This window comes from Arachis hypogaea, chromosome 19 (genome assembly GCF_003086295.3).
Source record: "Arachis hypogaea cultivar Tifrunner chromosome 19, arahy.Tifrunner.gnm2.J5K5, whole genome shotgun sequence".
NCBI classification, from domain to species: domain Eukaryota; kingdom Viridiplantae; phylum Streptophyta; class Magnoliopsida; order Fabales; family Fabaceae; genus Arachis; species Arachis hypogaea.
Genome location: NC_092054.1, coordinates 101270189 through 101284488, shown reverse-complemented (window position 1 = coordinate 101284488; position 14300 = coordinate 101270189). Strand labels below are relative to the sequence as shown.

At 31.7% G+C, this 14300-nt stretch overlaps 2 protein-coding genes across 6 annotated transcripts; one reads left to right on the top strand and one right to left on the bottom strand.

Annotated features, from left to right (window-relative positions):
• The first annotated feature begins 1651 nt into the window (after positions 1 to 1651).
• LOC112777347 (uncharacterized) lies at positions 1652 to 4303 on the top strand. 2 transcript variants are annotated; one of them, XM_025821699.2, is made up of 5 exons: positions 1652 to 2086; positions 2208 to 2337; positions 2598 to 2712; positions 3057 to 3093; positions 3977 to 4303. In XM_025821699.2, exons 1-5 carry the CDS (start codon positions 1899 to 1901, stop codon positions 4005 to 4007), a joined length of 501 nt encoding a protein of 166 aa, XP_025677484.1. In that variant the 5' UTR covers positions 1652 to 1898; the 3' UTR covers positions 4008 to 4303. The 2 variants fall into 2 exon arrangements, with proteins under 2 accessions (XP_025677484.1, XP_025677485.1); XM_025821700.2 differs by lacking the exon at positions 3057 to 3093 and having other exon boundaries at positions 1655 to 2086.
• Positions 4304 to 5189: 886 nt separating this feature from the next.
• Positions 5190 to 11256, bottom strand: LOC112776308 (uncharacterized). 4 transcript variants are annotated; one of them, XM_072228735.1, is made up of 13 exons: positions 10935 to 11256; positions 9966 to 10018; positions 9232 to 9500; positions 9085 to 9159; positions 8944 to 9002; positions 8653 to 8788; positions 7816 to 7912; positions 7637 to 7703; positions 7059 to 7157; positions 6831 to 6920; positions 6133 to 6287; positions 5793 to 5894; positions 5190 to 5668 (listed from the first exon to the last, which is right to left on the bottom strand). In XM_072228735.1, exons 3-13 carry the CDS (start codon positions 9482 to 9484, stop codon positions 5527 to 5529), a joined length of 1275 nt encoding a protein of 424 aa, XP_072084836.1. In that variant the 5' UTR covers positions 9485 to 9500; positions 9966 to 10018; positions 10935 to 11256; the 3' UTR covers positions 5190 to 5526. The 4 variants fall into 4 exon arrangements, with proteins under 4 accessions (XP_072084836.1, XP_025676200.1, XP_025676202.1 ...); XM_025820415.3 differs by having other exon boundaries at positions 7816 to 7915; positions 9232 to 9503; positions 10935 to 11241; XM_025820417.3 differs by having other exon boundaries at positions 9232 to 9503; positions 10935 to 11241.
• Positions 11257 to 14300: the final 3044 nt, after the last annotated feature.

The following is a 14300-nucleotide window of genomic DNA, read 5'->3' as shown; positions in this document are numbered from 1 at the left end:
ATCTACGCTACTCAATTGCAAGGAATTAAACAACAATAAAGCAAATCAATAAAGGAAATCAAAACATGAATTCCATTAAAGAGAAAATAGAAGAACAAAAGTGCATCACATAAAAGTAGAGAATTACAAGAATTGAAATACAAAACTAGAGAGAGGAGAAGAAGAGGAACAAGAATTGATAAAGGAAAAGTAAATCAAAGCATGAAATTAACCTAGATCTAAGAAATCCTAATCTAGATCTAACCTAATCCTAATCCTAGAGAGAAGTGAGAGCTTCTCTCTCTAAAACTAACTTTCCCTCCAAAACTAATCTAAACTAAACTAATGTGACTAAAGTGTCTCATTTCCCTTCAATCTTTAGGTTAAATAGCATCATAAATGAGTTGGATTGGGCCCACAAGGCTTCTAAAATCGCTGGCCACGAGTTGCATTAAGTGAATCATGTGCAACCATCGGTGCGTACGTATACTGTGCGCGTGCGCACCCCTAAACCTGATGCAAATATGGCAATTTTATATCATTTTGAAGTCCTGGATATTATCTTTCCAACGCAACTGGAACCGCATCATTTGGATCTCTATAGCTCAAGTTATGATCGATTAAGTGCGAAAAGGTCGGCTTGACAGCTTTTGCGATTCCTTCATTTCTTCATGAGTTCTCCATTTTTACATGTTTTTTCTTCATTCCTTCAATCCAATCTTTGCCTCCTAAATCTAGGCATATCAAGGCATCTAATGGAATCAAAGTGAATTAAATTTAGCTATTTTAAGTCCTAAAAAGCATGTTTTCACTCTTAAGCACAATTAAAGGAGAATTTACAAAACCATGCTATTTCATTGGATAAATGTGGGAGAAGGCGATAAAATCCTCTAAATTCAACACAAGTTAAACCCACCAAATGGGGTTTATCAACAGGCCATCAATTTCTGTACTCTGCTCGATGATTTAGGAGCTTTTGATTCGTAAGTACTTTTGTGTATATTTACAATATGGGATTGATTGCCATCGCATGTTTTCACATTTTTATAGAAAGGTTCTCTTTAATTTTATCCGTGATATTGGACATAGGCATATCTTGAAAAAATTTAATAAGAATTAGAATTGTATGTTAATTTTGAGCACTATCATAGTAGTGGACCGTCATTTTTCTTTATCTTTGTCAGTTAGGTATCGTTTTCAAAATTCATAATTGGTAGAAAAGTAATTTTGAATTTATTTTTTGTTATATCTACGAGGTCTTCTATTTTTCAATGAAAATGAAGATTAGGGTTTTTTCAATGAAAATGAAGATTAGAGTTTTAAAAAATTTGTTAAGACCAAATTAAAGCTTATAATTTTGATTGTCACATTAGATAACTATTAAGAAGGCCAATCAGACCAAAAACTAACGTGAATCATAGATATTAATTTTTGAGGCTAAATTAAGTAAATTAAAATTTTGAACACAATCTAAATATTAACTTTTTTAAATGATATTTTAGTTATTTATCCTTTTAAATCTAAAGATAAGTATTGCAATATTTTTTTATATAAATATGCTAAATAAATATTTAAATATCTCAAAAATTTGGATTAAATATAGAACTTTTTTTAAATTCAGAGGTTATTTTTTTTTAACTTATAAAAAAGAATACATTTTGCTATTTTGATCAATTTTGTTTTCATTTTTATGATATTGATCTTTCAAAATTATTTTTACCGAATATCTAAAATTTTCGATATTTGGCAATAAAAAAAAAAACACAATCAATTGCCAAAATCCCTAAAACCCGTAACGGGTGTGCACATTAGGGTTTTTGCGATCGAACAAGTATCTTAAAGTGGAAAGACAGTGTTGCTGTAGTACGAGTAACCAGTAACCAGTAAGTTGAAGTGCGAAAGGGAATTAAATTCTGGAAATGGGTAGCGAAGATGATTCTTCAATTGAGCAAGCAGTTTCGTCGCGTCGTGAGAGGCTCCTCGCTCTCAGAGCCGCACAAGAACTCTCCAACGCTCCCGAACAAGACCAAGATCCCTCTTCTAACCCTAATCACACCGCCTCCAACAACAACAACGCTCCTCACAATGATGATGATGATCAGGAAGAGTACGCATTTTTTTCTTAATTTGTTTTCTTAATTAAATTTTCGGGATACTGGTTCATATAATATGATTGATCAAACAATTTCTTTTTCTTTTTTCTTTTTGTTTGTTATTTTTTGATGCAGGAACCTGAGTATGAAATTCCGGAACTATGTGCCTCATGACAAAGAGCTTCAGGAAGGGAAGCTTGCCCCTGCAGTGCTCCCCAAGTTTGAGGACCCTGCTGCACCAGCTCCTCCACCTGACACTACTGAGGTAACTTCGTTTCTATGTATATGAATGAATGTGTATGTGAATATTTTTATCAAGGTACACCAGCTCCCCCACCTGACTCTACTCACGTGCAGTTAGTCCATAATTGAAAACCATTAGTAGACAATTTAGCCAAATATGTCAAATTATCCAACAGTTTTCAACGGTCAACTTTAGATGAAGACAACTATATATGAGTTTCTATATTTTATCAATTGTTATGTGGAATTTGTTCTGATTTTGTTTTTTATTCTGGTCGCTAGGATCCGTTTCTGAATATTGCTCCCAAGAAACCAAACTGGGACCTCCGGAGAGATGTGCAGAAGAAGCTCGATAAGCTTGAGAAACGGACTCAGAAGGCTCTCTATAAGCTTATGGGTTGGTGCCCCTGCCTGAGCTGCCTCCCAATTCCCACTTTTTTCCATATTCTGTTGATTTATTTACTTGTTTAGTCCAATTTTTCTGGTATGATGTGGTTTTTATGAATTTCTTGTGTGATTAAACCTATGATGTATTATTATATGATTATTCATGTTTCTGTTACCCATACTTGTGATAAATGAAACCTTAATTCTAAGATATATTAGGTAATGGCAAGGATGGTACTAGTTGCCATTTAAGTTTGCCTCAAGTTTTGTTGTCACCAGTGAAAATTTATTTTTTCCTGTTAAACCCTATATGTTATCGAATCTGATAAACTACTTACTGAATGCTAAATCCAGCTGATGGACTCGCAGAAATTGTTTGTGCGACGTTCAGGTGAGACAAGCATCTGCCTGAAGATGTTTAAGTGATTGTTGTTGACAACAACAAATGGCAGAATTGTGTTTAGTTTCTTTCCCTTTCTGATTCTAGATCACATTTGTCAACAGTGTCAGCCGCAACCATCTCTTACTGCTGGCTAGATTTAATAAAGTTTCTCTCTCCATGATAAAAATATTTAGACTTATCTATGTTCTTTACTGTTTTTGTCATCCCATCTTTGATTTGGCATTCTTATGTTGAGATATACTTAGCAAAATGTAGGGCCAGTCACCACTGGATGTTCCAACTTCCAAGTTGGATTGGAAAGTATATTTTTCCAAAATGTAATGCTGTCTTTTTCACCAGAAATAGGATGTAACTGAAATGTTAATATCATGTCCTTGCCACTCTGATGCTATATGCGTGCATGTAGGCAATTTATGTGGGTATATTGCATTCTGGACAAAATTAGGGACCTAATTGTTTGATAGAAGACTCAAACCAAAACATAAAAGTTTATGGATGAAAATTAAACTTGACAGTTGAGTCTAATTTACATGCCCAAAAGTGCTTTTTATTCATTTATTTATTTATTTTTGCCTTAATAACTATATCTTGGTTTGCACTTCTTTCAACTTTGTAAAATTGTGGGATTATTGCCTGAATTATTTAAAAAAAAAAAAAAAAGGTACGTTCTGTTTTTTTTTTCCCAGTTGGGTGCTATGTGAAAAACATATAAAAGATTAAGCATTGTTAGCAATATGACTTCTCATAGGTTCGCCTTGTTATTTCTTCTAGGCTAGCTAAGCCACCCTTTTTTTGTTGATTTTGTAAATAATAATTCATTCGTATGACATGTAACATGGAGCCATAACTATGATTTTGTGTTTTTTTACAGAGGAACAAGAAAAGCAAAAGCAGTTGATTGAAGGAGAAGAATCAAATGGCACAACAGATTAGATTGCAATTTGTTGCTGCAACTGAAGATACATATATCGAAGCATTTGTTAAATCCCACCGCATTTAATCTGCTTGATGCATACAAAAACTGGGTTCTGATGCACAAGTCTTTGCGATTTTGCTATGTACGGTCAATAACTCAATGTTGTATCATTCACTCCTCTTTCAATGACCAAGTAATGAGAATTAGATAATTTAGAATTGTTTGTAAAGGAAATATCTTAAATACTGGCAGCTACATTAAATTACATATTCGTTTCACTCAGTTTTTACTTTCAGTTTTTTGGAATATATCTAAACATAGTTGCTTTATTTTTTGTTTTCGGGATGCATGAGCACAACAATGTACAGAAAAGAAAGAAAGACTCTTGAAAGTAGGTAGCGGAAGTATGTAGCATTGATCAAGTTTCCAGCTTTCCAAGTTCCTTGGCTGTAGTAAATTAATTCCTAATCTTAATTCATAAGGGATTCATAAGTTAACGATGGTGGAGGACTACTGAAATTGACTAAAAGTAACATGGTTTGGGTTAAATTAGTCGGTTCAACCTGATATTGTAAAAGATTAGTCAAAAACTGATGAACGAGTTTGGTATTTAGTGAAAATTGACCTTTTTTTTTCTCTTAAATTATTTTTTTAAACAATATATTATTTTATTATATTTAGTTCAATTCTAATAAAATTTTGATTGAATTTTTAAACTTCTTGAACTTTTAATTTTGTCCGTTACTGATTCAGTTCACACAAAGTAACCAAATGGATCCGACATATATTTATATGCTGGCTTCGATTGATGTGTTTCATTGATAAATTATATGTTTTTCCTTTTATAAGTTTCTTGTGATCAGCATCGAAAAATAGTTTTAGTAGTAACTTGAAGTTCCCATGATCTGTATGCATCAAATTTTCTTCTTTCTTGGTTTTCCTATATATTGTTTTTGAAGGACTTAATTTGTATGTCAGTGTAATCTGTTTATTTTATAAATGGGGGGTTCACCTTTGTATCAAGTATCAACCATCAATGGCTACGAGTATGGCCTTCTTAAATTCTACAAATTGTTAGACTTTTGACACCTAAAATCAAATCATTCTTTCTCTGCAATGCAAAATTCAACCTTACACAAATCACATCTATAAATATTTCCACAGATGCTTTTGAAACAAAATAATAGTAATGTTCTTATTAATGTCAATGAAACCCTTTCCTGGGGCCTTAGTACACAACTTGCATTCAAACTTATTTTCAAGCTCTATCTCCAGTTGCAGGCCTGAACCTTTTTTTTTTTCCTTTGAACAAATTTATGGGGGGACAAAAAAAGGTTAGGTACAGAAAAAGTCAGAAATAGCTATCTTTTTTCTTTTCTTTTTTTTTTTTTGTTCCTTCTATTAACAAGAATTGAGAAATCACCCTTCTGAGCTTGAAGTTGAACTTTGCATTTCTTTCAGATGAGATGACCTTTCTGCAATTTTAGAGGTTTTATAATTTCTTTTCACACTTTGATATGGTTTGGTGCAGTTTGTATCCCATTCACATTTTCTGTTCTCCAAGAAGAATCCACTTGAGGAAGTTGATATTCATCCGGTTTCAAGGCCAATGCAAAATCGGGCAATGTCGGCGCTGTCTCCATGATTCTGTAGTAAAGTTGACAAAGAAAACACAAGATTTTCATTAGTCACTGTAATTCCTTGATTTAAGAATGAATCTCTGCAAAATTAATTTTAGGAGACAATTAATCGTTCGGTCTATAAAGTTTACCTCTCGTAAGAGTACAGATCACGGTTGATTCGCACCTTGCTTGAAGTATCTTTAGGAATCTTCTCAGAGAGATATTTCATAGTACCCCAAAGTGGCGCATTTCTGCAACAAGAGTGCCAATTAGATGGACCATAAGAGAAGGAAAAAAGATAAATAAATGAATAATAACCACAGTCGTCCGGGGTGCCAAGTGACTAGGACCGTTTCATAAATACGGCGACAACAAGGAGGCCAGAAGAAAACTCCTCAAAGCACTGAATATACTATGGGATTTTTTTTCTCAGGGTGAAAACAAAGTAGCATATCATATTGATGCACGTAACGGAATGCAATGCATTACCTTGACAATGGAGGGGCCGCATTGAATGCCTCGCACAGCTTCTTACTTTCTTTGAAATACTCATCTGCTGCTTGCAAAGCAGCTACAGCCATCCCATGAGATTTCTCTGTATTTCCCTCATCAAGAATCATGCCATGATAATAGTATGCTGCAGCCTGGTAAATTCAATAAAACAAACACACCAAGAACTAAACATCACTTGCTTCGGCTAAGATTTTTTCTATAATCATCGGTGACTGCACATGGACTTGCCTAAATCAATATAATCTCTTTTATTATTCAGCGTATTTCTTCTCTCGTTCCTCCTTTCCTACCACACCATTTATTTCAGCAAAGGGAGCAGATACAATAACACCAACAACACCAATGAACAGCATTTCGTATCTTTCATCACTAGAACCGGAAACGATTTAATCATCCTCTTATCCTCTGGTATTCTTCATTCTATGGCAGTATAAGCATCAACTTTGCCACGTATTCCACATATCAGCCACTAGTCTAAATCAGATCTATTAACTAGAATAATTAACTAAAAGACCCTGAACTTGATCTCCTAAGACATTTTAAGATAGACATTCAACAATGCAAGTTTCCACACTAACTCCATATTTTACATTTAATAATCCATTATTTGAATCAACTTATATTTATAAGCAGCATTTATTGGCCATATCTGGGGGAAGGGAGTGGATACAAACCTTTGCCTCTACATACTTCCATTTCACAAAATGACGATGCTTTTCGCCCCAACCATTCCCTAATGGAAGGTTCGTAATATTGTCTTGAGCCTGTAAAATAAAAAACATCTAATGATAAGGGAAGGGAGAGATGATCAATAAAGTGGCCAGACAATTCAATACAATCATGTAGTAAAGGATTTATCAATATAATAAAATAAAATAAAGTAAATAAATTAGCATTTATACCTGTTGCCAATATTTCACCATCTCACATGCAAGCCTACGCTTTACAGCAAGAGTGGCTTTCGTACTATCAATTGCCATTCCAAGTTGGATATCTACACCCTATTAAAAAAATGGGAGAAACAAACAATTAAACACTGAAAATAGACAATGCTGGGTGCGAGATGGGGGTAGAGAGATATCTATACATAAACATGTTCCTTTTCAGGCTTCCATTCAATCTTGATATCATTTTTCAAGACATACCGCGCAACATGTGCTAATAGTTAAATTTACTTTTAATATTTTTGTTCCTTCCAATCTTTTAAACTTTTAACTTCAAGAAAAGAAATCAGTGTGGTTTTTTGGGTTGATCGATAGATAAGGCCTAGCAAAAACAATAGCTATATGAGAAGAACAGTGAGCAAGAATTTTTCCACATTAACTCGAGTTACAAAACAAATTGATTTAATACTTATGGTGTATATGGCAGGGTTTCTATTATTCATTTTTGGCCAGATATCTTCCAACTTATGCATGATCAGTGAACTACAACAGACATGCAATTCATTTTCAGTCAATACAAATGGAAATATTACTACCTGTCCCAATGCTTGTAGACAGAGTGCTCGAAGAACTCCTTCTGCGAGGTCTACTGGTAGATTTCTCCTGAAATTAGAATCAAACACCAGCATGTTAATAAACATCAAAGGATCAAAACATTTTATCATATACATAAAGGAGTGTAAAATCTAATACATTGAATTATTAGTAAACGAACCTGAGTTCAGTAGGCAACTGCGGAAGAACGTGCCTAACAGCACAATCCAGATACCCGGCAGCCTTTAAGAATATGTCAACCGAAGCTCGTCTGCTTTCTGCTAATAATTAGTAATGACCAAAAGTTCAAACTTCACAATAAGACCAATATACAATATGGCATCAATGAAGCAACACCATTTGGAATGAAGTATTGCAGCATATTAGACAAAGGTTCTGTTTTCTAGTTAATCTGCTACCAAAATACATAGGCAGCATTGTGAAAAATAATTATGTAAACTTTGTATCATCCAGTCAATAACAAGATAATATTTCCATTATAATTTACAGATAACTTGACATAAAACCACCAAACAGCAGAGTTCTTTACTTCATATGCAAATGTGCATGAACTGTCAGGTTTGAGTCTGAGAAGAATCCATCAACCGTTACACGAGATCAATTAAAAAAGAAAGCAGAATAAAAATGATTTCTCCTCAATTCAGGAAGAAATGTAACAGATCAGCAATTAGTAGTTGCTATTATACCTCTATGCTGTGATATTGTTGGTCCATGAATCAAATTTAGTGATAATATAGAATATAAAATATCAAGCGAAGGACAACAAAATCACACGAAACTCACAAAGTAGAAAAAATATTTATAGAAAACTTCGAGAATATTTTATTGCTGTCTTTGGTTAATCTGCAAAGCAGTCATGTATTAGGAAAACAGACTTCTCCAATTGGAGGCCAAGACTAATTTGACTAATTTTATTTTATTTATTATTTATTATTTATTTATTTTTGGATATATGGTGAAATAAGAGCAACTAAAAAGGAAACCAAGTATTTCTCACCTTCTGATACTTTTGGCTGATAACCATCGGCAGATGTTCTTGGAAGAAGTAACAAATTAGCTTGCGATAGAGATAACGTTGCCATCAAGTGCAAAACTGACAACACTTCATACCATGCATTAGACATGGCTGTTTCCTGGAGAGAGAGAGAGAGAGAGGGGAAAAACACCGAAACAAAGAGAAAGTGTGAATAGACAATGGTCAGCAACCTTAAGTCTTGAAATTGATAGTCAAACCAAAACAGAAACGCCGAGGAAAAAAAGAAAAACAAGTCGTGAAGACGTGAATTACCTCTGCATCATCTTCCTGATTCACCCAAACAAATTGTACTTTATATTGTAAATGGCACCCTGCACAACAAAGATAAGCAATTAATCATGGCTTGTAGCGAGAACACGCATCTTGCACAAAGACACGAAACACATGCTTTACCATCTTTGACTAATCCCAAAAGTACTGGTAAGTAGTCTTCAAGAGCTTGCTGGAGATCTGCCAATGTCGAATCTCCTGCGGACACAACTCGTAGGTAACTTTGCACAACTTAGTTATTAAATACACTTCATCCTTACAAAAACTAACCATGTTGTGTGGCACTTTTTTTTTTCGTTCTTGTTATTGTAGGACCTTCTTGGCTGGCCATTACAACTATACGAGTTCTAAGAGCAGACAGGCGTTCCACTATATTTTTCGACAAGTGATCACCGAGCGACTGTGCAAAATCAACAGGTTTAGGAATTCTTAAGCCAGGAACATAGACAGAAACTTCTCCAATACTCCCTGGCCTCCTTCTATTTCCACCTGAATCCTTCGGAGTAGAGGCGAAACAACCCATGTCCCAAGTGCGACACCTGCTGATATAAATAAGGAAAAGTATATCACCTCCAGAAATCTTGTATTCCAATGCCTACAACATGCACTTTGGAACAAATTGATGGACATAACATTATTAGAAACAAAGGATGATGATTCATTGAGCAAAGTTCAAAGAGTTTCAAGAACACTTAGAAGCAACATCCGAAACTACAGAAGAACCATCTGACATGACTAATTAAATGTCAACCAACAAAGAAGTGGTTGAAGGCTACTCACGAGCAGCATTACATTTTAACTTGTACCACTAGTTCTCCATATTATTTAAAAAAAAAATGACATTTAATTCAACAGCATTTTCATTTTTCGTTTATTTTGGCATTTTTCAGCAGCATAAATGGTTCACTCTTCTTTATCCACTTCCCTATATAAGCCAAACCAAAAAAGATATACAATCTGAAACCATAATTAACAAATATGCACCAAACATTAATCCAACTAACCTTGTCCTTTGCCTTGGCAACTCTCTATTTCAGGTCAAAAGTTCTTGTATTCTCTGTGCCAAAAAAAAAATCACAAGAATAGCATTTAAGTATATACACAAAATACAAAAACCAAAAAAGCAACTATATCACATGAATGGCATGAGAGATGACAAGTGTGGTCCGTGTCAATGTTTTTGTTGTAAGAATTAATAAGAAGAAGAAAAGAAAAGAAAAAAAGTTTTTTGAAGAGATTACACCAATTAATTCATGGTGATAAAAAACCATAAAAAGTAGCATTATCCCGTGCACCCCATTAACATAACACTTAACAATAGAACCCCCAACATATGCAACAATTCAAGGTTCAAACCAGAACATGGCTAACTTGCACAAGGTAAAGTAACTTCAAGCAAAAGGCTTTTTTGGATCATAAATTTGGAACAAGGAAACAGCTGAAAATCAGCAAACGGATTAGGAACTTGTGAGTAAAGGATCTTCAATGAAAATCCAAACAAGCAAAGCATTGCAGAAGCGCAAGGGTAAAACTTGCATTGATTAAAGGAAGGAAGCTTGAACATTCAAAGCACTCTTCCATAAAATAAATAATGTTACAGTATTCAAAGAAAAAACTAACTAACAAGTATAAGTTCAAAACTTTTGAAAGGTATTGAAAACAATGCTCAACTCGGGTGTTGAAAAACAACAAAGAATCTTAGATTTCAGAACATGATTAAAAAACAAATGAAGGAGGAAAGAAAGACCCTTTTTCAGAATTCAATACAATATTCAGTACACAATAAACTAAACTGGTTTGAGTTGTTTTCCACAGCAAGGTAAGGGTATTAATCCAAAGCAGCATCAACCCGTAGGAAAACGAAAAAGGAAAAGAAAAATAAAGCACTGGTTTTGAAGAAGTGATTACTACACAGAAATTCCTATGCACAAAATTCATGCCCCATAATTGCATGCTATTTTGAGTCTTCTTACCATGAAAAATATGAAGTGCTGTCAGTAACTGAGCAGAAGCAGAATGAGTCAAAATTGAAATTCAAAAATTTCAGAATCAAAGGAACCCTAAAATTGAAAAGGGAAGAACTTGAAGGTTCCCAGAAGAAATAGTGCCCTGTAGCTGAAGATGTGCAAAAATCAGAATTGAAAACAAAAGCGATTCTTTCAGAGAGAGAGAGAGAGAGACTGAGAGAGTCTTTCTTTGAGCCAAAAAAGAAAATGAAAATTGTGATTATATTTTAATTATTATTTATTATTAATGATGCTACATTATATCTATTTATACATTTATACATAATCTAATAGGTGACATTATTTATTACCAATTATGTATGCGTGACGCAGCCAAAGTTGTGACACAAATCCAGCCACCACTTGAGATCAGCATTAGCAGTAACTAGGATCATTAAGAATATTTAAATTTTATAACAAATCCCCTCAAATAAACGGTTAAAAAAACTCTAATTTTGGACTGGTTTAATAATTAATTTATTAATATATTAAATAAGTATTAATAATTCGAATTTTATTTTATATATACAGTAATTTATTAATTAATGATAAATTTTTAAATAAAATTTTAATTTGTCACAAATTAATTATTAATGTATTGAATTGAGAGATATTATAAAAAATTAACTATTAAAATTAAAATATAGTAATTTATCGATAATATAAAAATTATATATGTAATGAACTAAAACTTAATAAAGTGTTTATTTTTATATTAAATTCATTTTATTAATATCTAATTTGATAAGTTAATAATGTATAATGTATTGAAAAATTTTAAATATATCAAAAATACGGATTGCTTTAACTGTTGATTTAAAATATAAAAAATATATATAATATATATTAATTAAAATCAATTGTTAAAACAATTGAAAATCTAACCGTTCTTAAGTGGTACTAACTAGGCTACTTCACCAAGTTGGTATAATGGTATGTATTATGAATGTTGGTATTGGGATTGGTTTAGTGCTGCGTTTAGATGGCGCCCAATTTGCTAAACTCCAACATATTCTCTAATTTTATAATGCAAAACCTCCATTGATTCTCTGTCTCAGCTTCTGTGCTACAGGGAAGTTAATCTTAATGCTTATTTTAATCATAATTAATTAATTAATTTAATTTAATTGTGGCAACGGCAAGAATAAGTGTTGTGTTGTCCTTGCATGCCAAGTGACCACAATGGCCATTTCCTAGCACACACAAACACAATGGCTTTGCTTGCCGTCTCTCTCCATTTTCTTTTTAGTTTCTTCTATAAATTAAATAATATATTGCAATTAAAAGAATGGGTATTTAAAACTTGCAAGTGGATACTAGAAAATAAGAATTAGGTTTGCAGAAATTTCCATTGCACACACAAAAATGTGAGGTCATAAAACCAATAGCTTATCCATTGAGGGTTTCTTGACCCGCACTAATGTTTTTAATTTGCTTTTTTCATTGGTGGGATAACATGAGTTTATTTTTGTTTTATTTAAATGATAAAATTATCTGTCATAACAATTATCAAAGACAATTCTTTTTTTTTTTAAATCAAAAATTGTTTTTCTCTAGTTACAACAATAATGTAGTATTTTTTTTATAAATTTTTTTAAGGAGCACTCGACAAAAATGTTTAGAACGTCTTTTTAAAAAAAATATTTTTTATTAATTAAAATTTAATACATATAATCAATTAATTTGGCCAAAAAATCAGTAAACCAAACCTTAAACTGATTTAAATTAATATTCTTTTTTATAGAAAATAACTACAATAACTTTATTATAGAAAATGACTAAAATATTTTTATTATATATATTTTTTAATTTTAAAAACTTTAAATTCTAACCCTATAACAACACAGATATAAGAAAAAAGTTAAAATTTAGGGTTCTCAATAAATAAATATATATATATATATAAAAGAATATATTAGTTATTTTTTTAATAAGAATATTGTAATTATGTTTTATAAAAAAGTATTAATTTAGACTGATTCAAAGTGTAATTTATCAATTTTTTGGCCAAATTAATTTATCTAATCTAATTTTAATAAAAATAATATAGTTTAATAAATTATATGTATTAAATTTTTATTATTTAAAAATATTTTTTAAAAAAATATTTTAAACTTCTTTATCTAAGTGGCTTCTTTCTTTTAAAGGATATTTAGTGAAGAGACAAGATAGTAAGTAGAAAACAAAAATACAAAAATATAAAAGAATAGAAAGGAAGAGTAACAACAGCAGCAATGATCTCTCTCTGTATCTTCTTCTAAGTTTTATTGCTCTAGTATTTTCAATTTTTTTTCTTTTATTATTTATTATAAAAAATTTTGCTGGAAAACTTTTAATTTGTTATGCTGAAAATTCTATTTTAGTGACTAGTGATGATTATGGGTATAGGTTAGATGGTGTATTTAGACTTCATGTTTAAATATTTAATGGGGAATAAAAATAATTTGTAATGTGACTAAATTTTTATTTATGTTTGTCTTTTGTTAAATTTTATTGAATTATCGTATTTTTATATAATAAAGATAAAATATAGGTAGACAATAAACATATTAAATAATGTGAATAATGGATATATTTGATGTTTAATTCACTAAGTGTGCGAATGACTATTCTAATATTAAAATTTAGGTAAATAATTTAAAGATATTGTGTGTTTTACCTGAATTGAGCTAATATAAAACCCGTTATTTATATTTTCAAAAAAAATCATTAATTACTCAGCATAATTTATATATTAATTGAGCATTCAAAGAGAGTTTTAGGTGGGTCGCCCACCAACCCGCAATATAGCGAGACAATTAGAGGTTATGATCCATTTTAGTTTGGCGACACTAGATTAAGGGGGGATCCTTTGAGATTTTGGCTAGTTTTGTAGAGTTTAGATAGTTTTGTTAATTAAAGTTTATTTTTTATAAATATAATATTATTTTTGTCTTTTTTTAAATAAATTTTTCAATATTTTAAATATTCGTAGGTATAGAAATTATAATTTACTCTATTTTTTTAGAATGTTTTCTCTTAAGAGATTAATTACCATTATTAGTAATGAATACTAAAAGAAAAACAACTCCAGAATGATACTCAATTAAATGATTTTGTAGAAATGATCATGTGAAAGAATCATCACCCGTTGGTAAAATAGGAAGGGTTACAGTGAGAGTCATATTTTCACTAGTTAGATATAAACTCTCAACAAGACAAATAATATTGTTTTCCATTAAAGAATTGCCACTAAAATTATTAAAATAGCACATGAATCACACTTTGCTACCAATTTTTTTCTTTTTTGAATTTTAACTCAAGTTTAAGACGACGGCATCCCAAACTTGAAGC

Coding starts and splice junctions, on each gene's coding strand:
- LOC112776308 (XM_025820415.3), bottom strand. CDS start 9,484: ATGGGTTGTTTCGCCTCTACTCCGAAGGATTCAGGTGGAAATAGAAGG. Junction 9,160..9,231: donor AAAAAGTGCCACACAACATG/GTTAGTTTTTGT, acceptor TTGTGTCCGCAG/GAGATTCGACATTGGCAGAT. Junction 7,704..7,815: donor CAGTTGCCTACTGAACTCAG/GTTCGTTTACTA, acceptor TTCTAATTTCAG/GAGAAATCTACCAGTAGACC.
- LOC112777347 (XM_025821699.2), top strand. CDS start 1,899: ATGGGTAGCGAAGATGATTCTTCAATTGAGCAAGCAGTTTCGTCGCGT. Junction 2,087..2,207: donor GATGATGATGATCAGGAAGA/GTACGCATTTTT, acceptor TTTTTGATGCAG/GAACCTGAGTATGAAATTCC. Junction 2,713..3,056: donor GGCTCTCTATAAGCTTATGG/GTTGGTGCCCCT, acceptor TGCTAAATCCAG/CTGATGGACTCGCAGAAATT.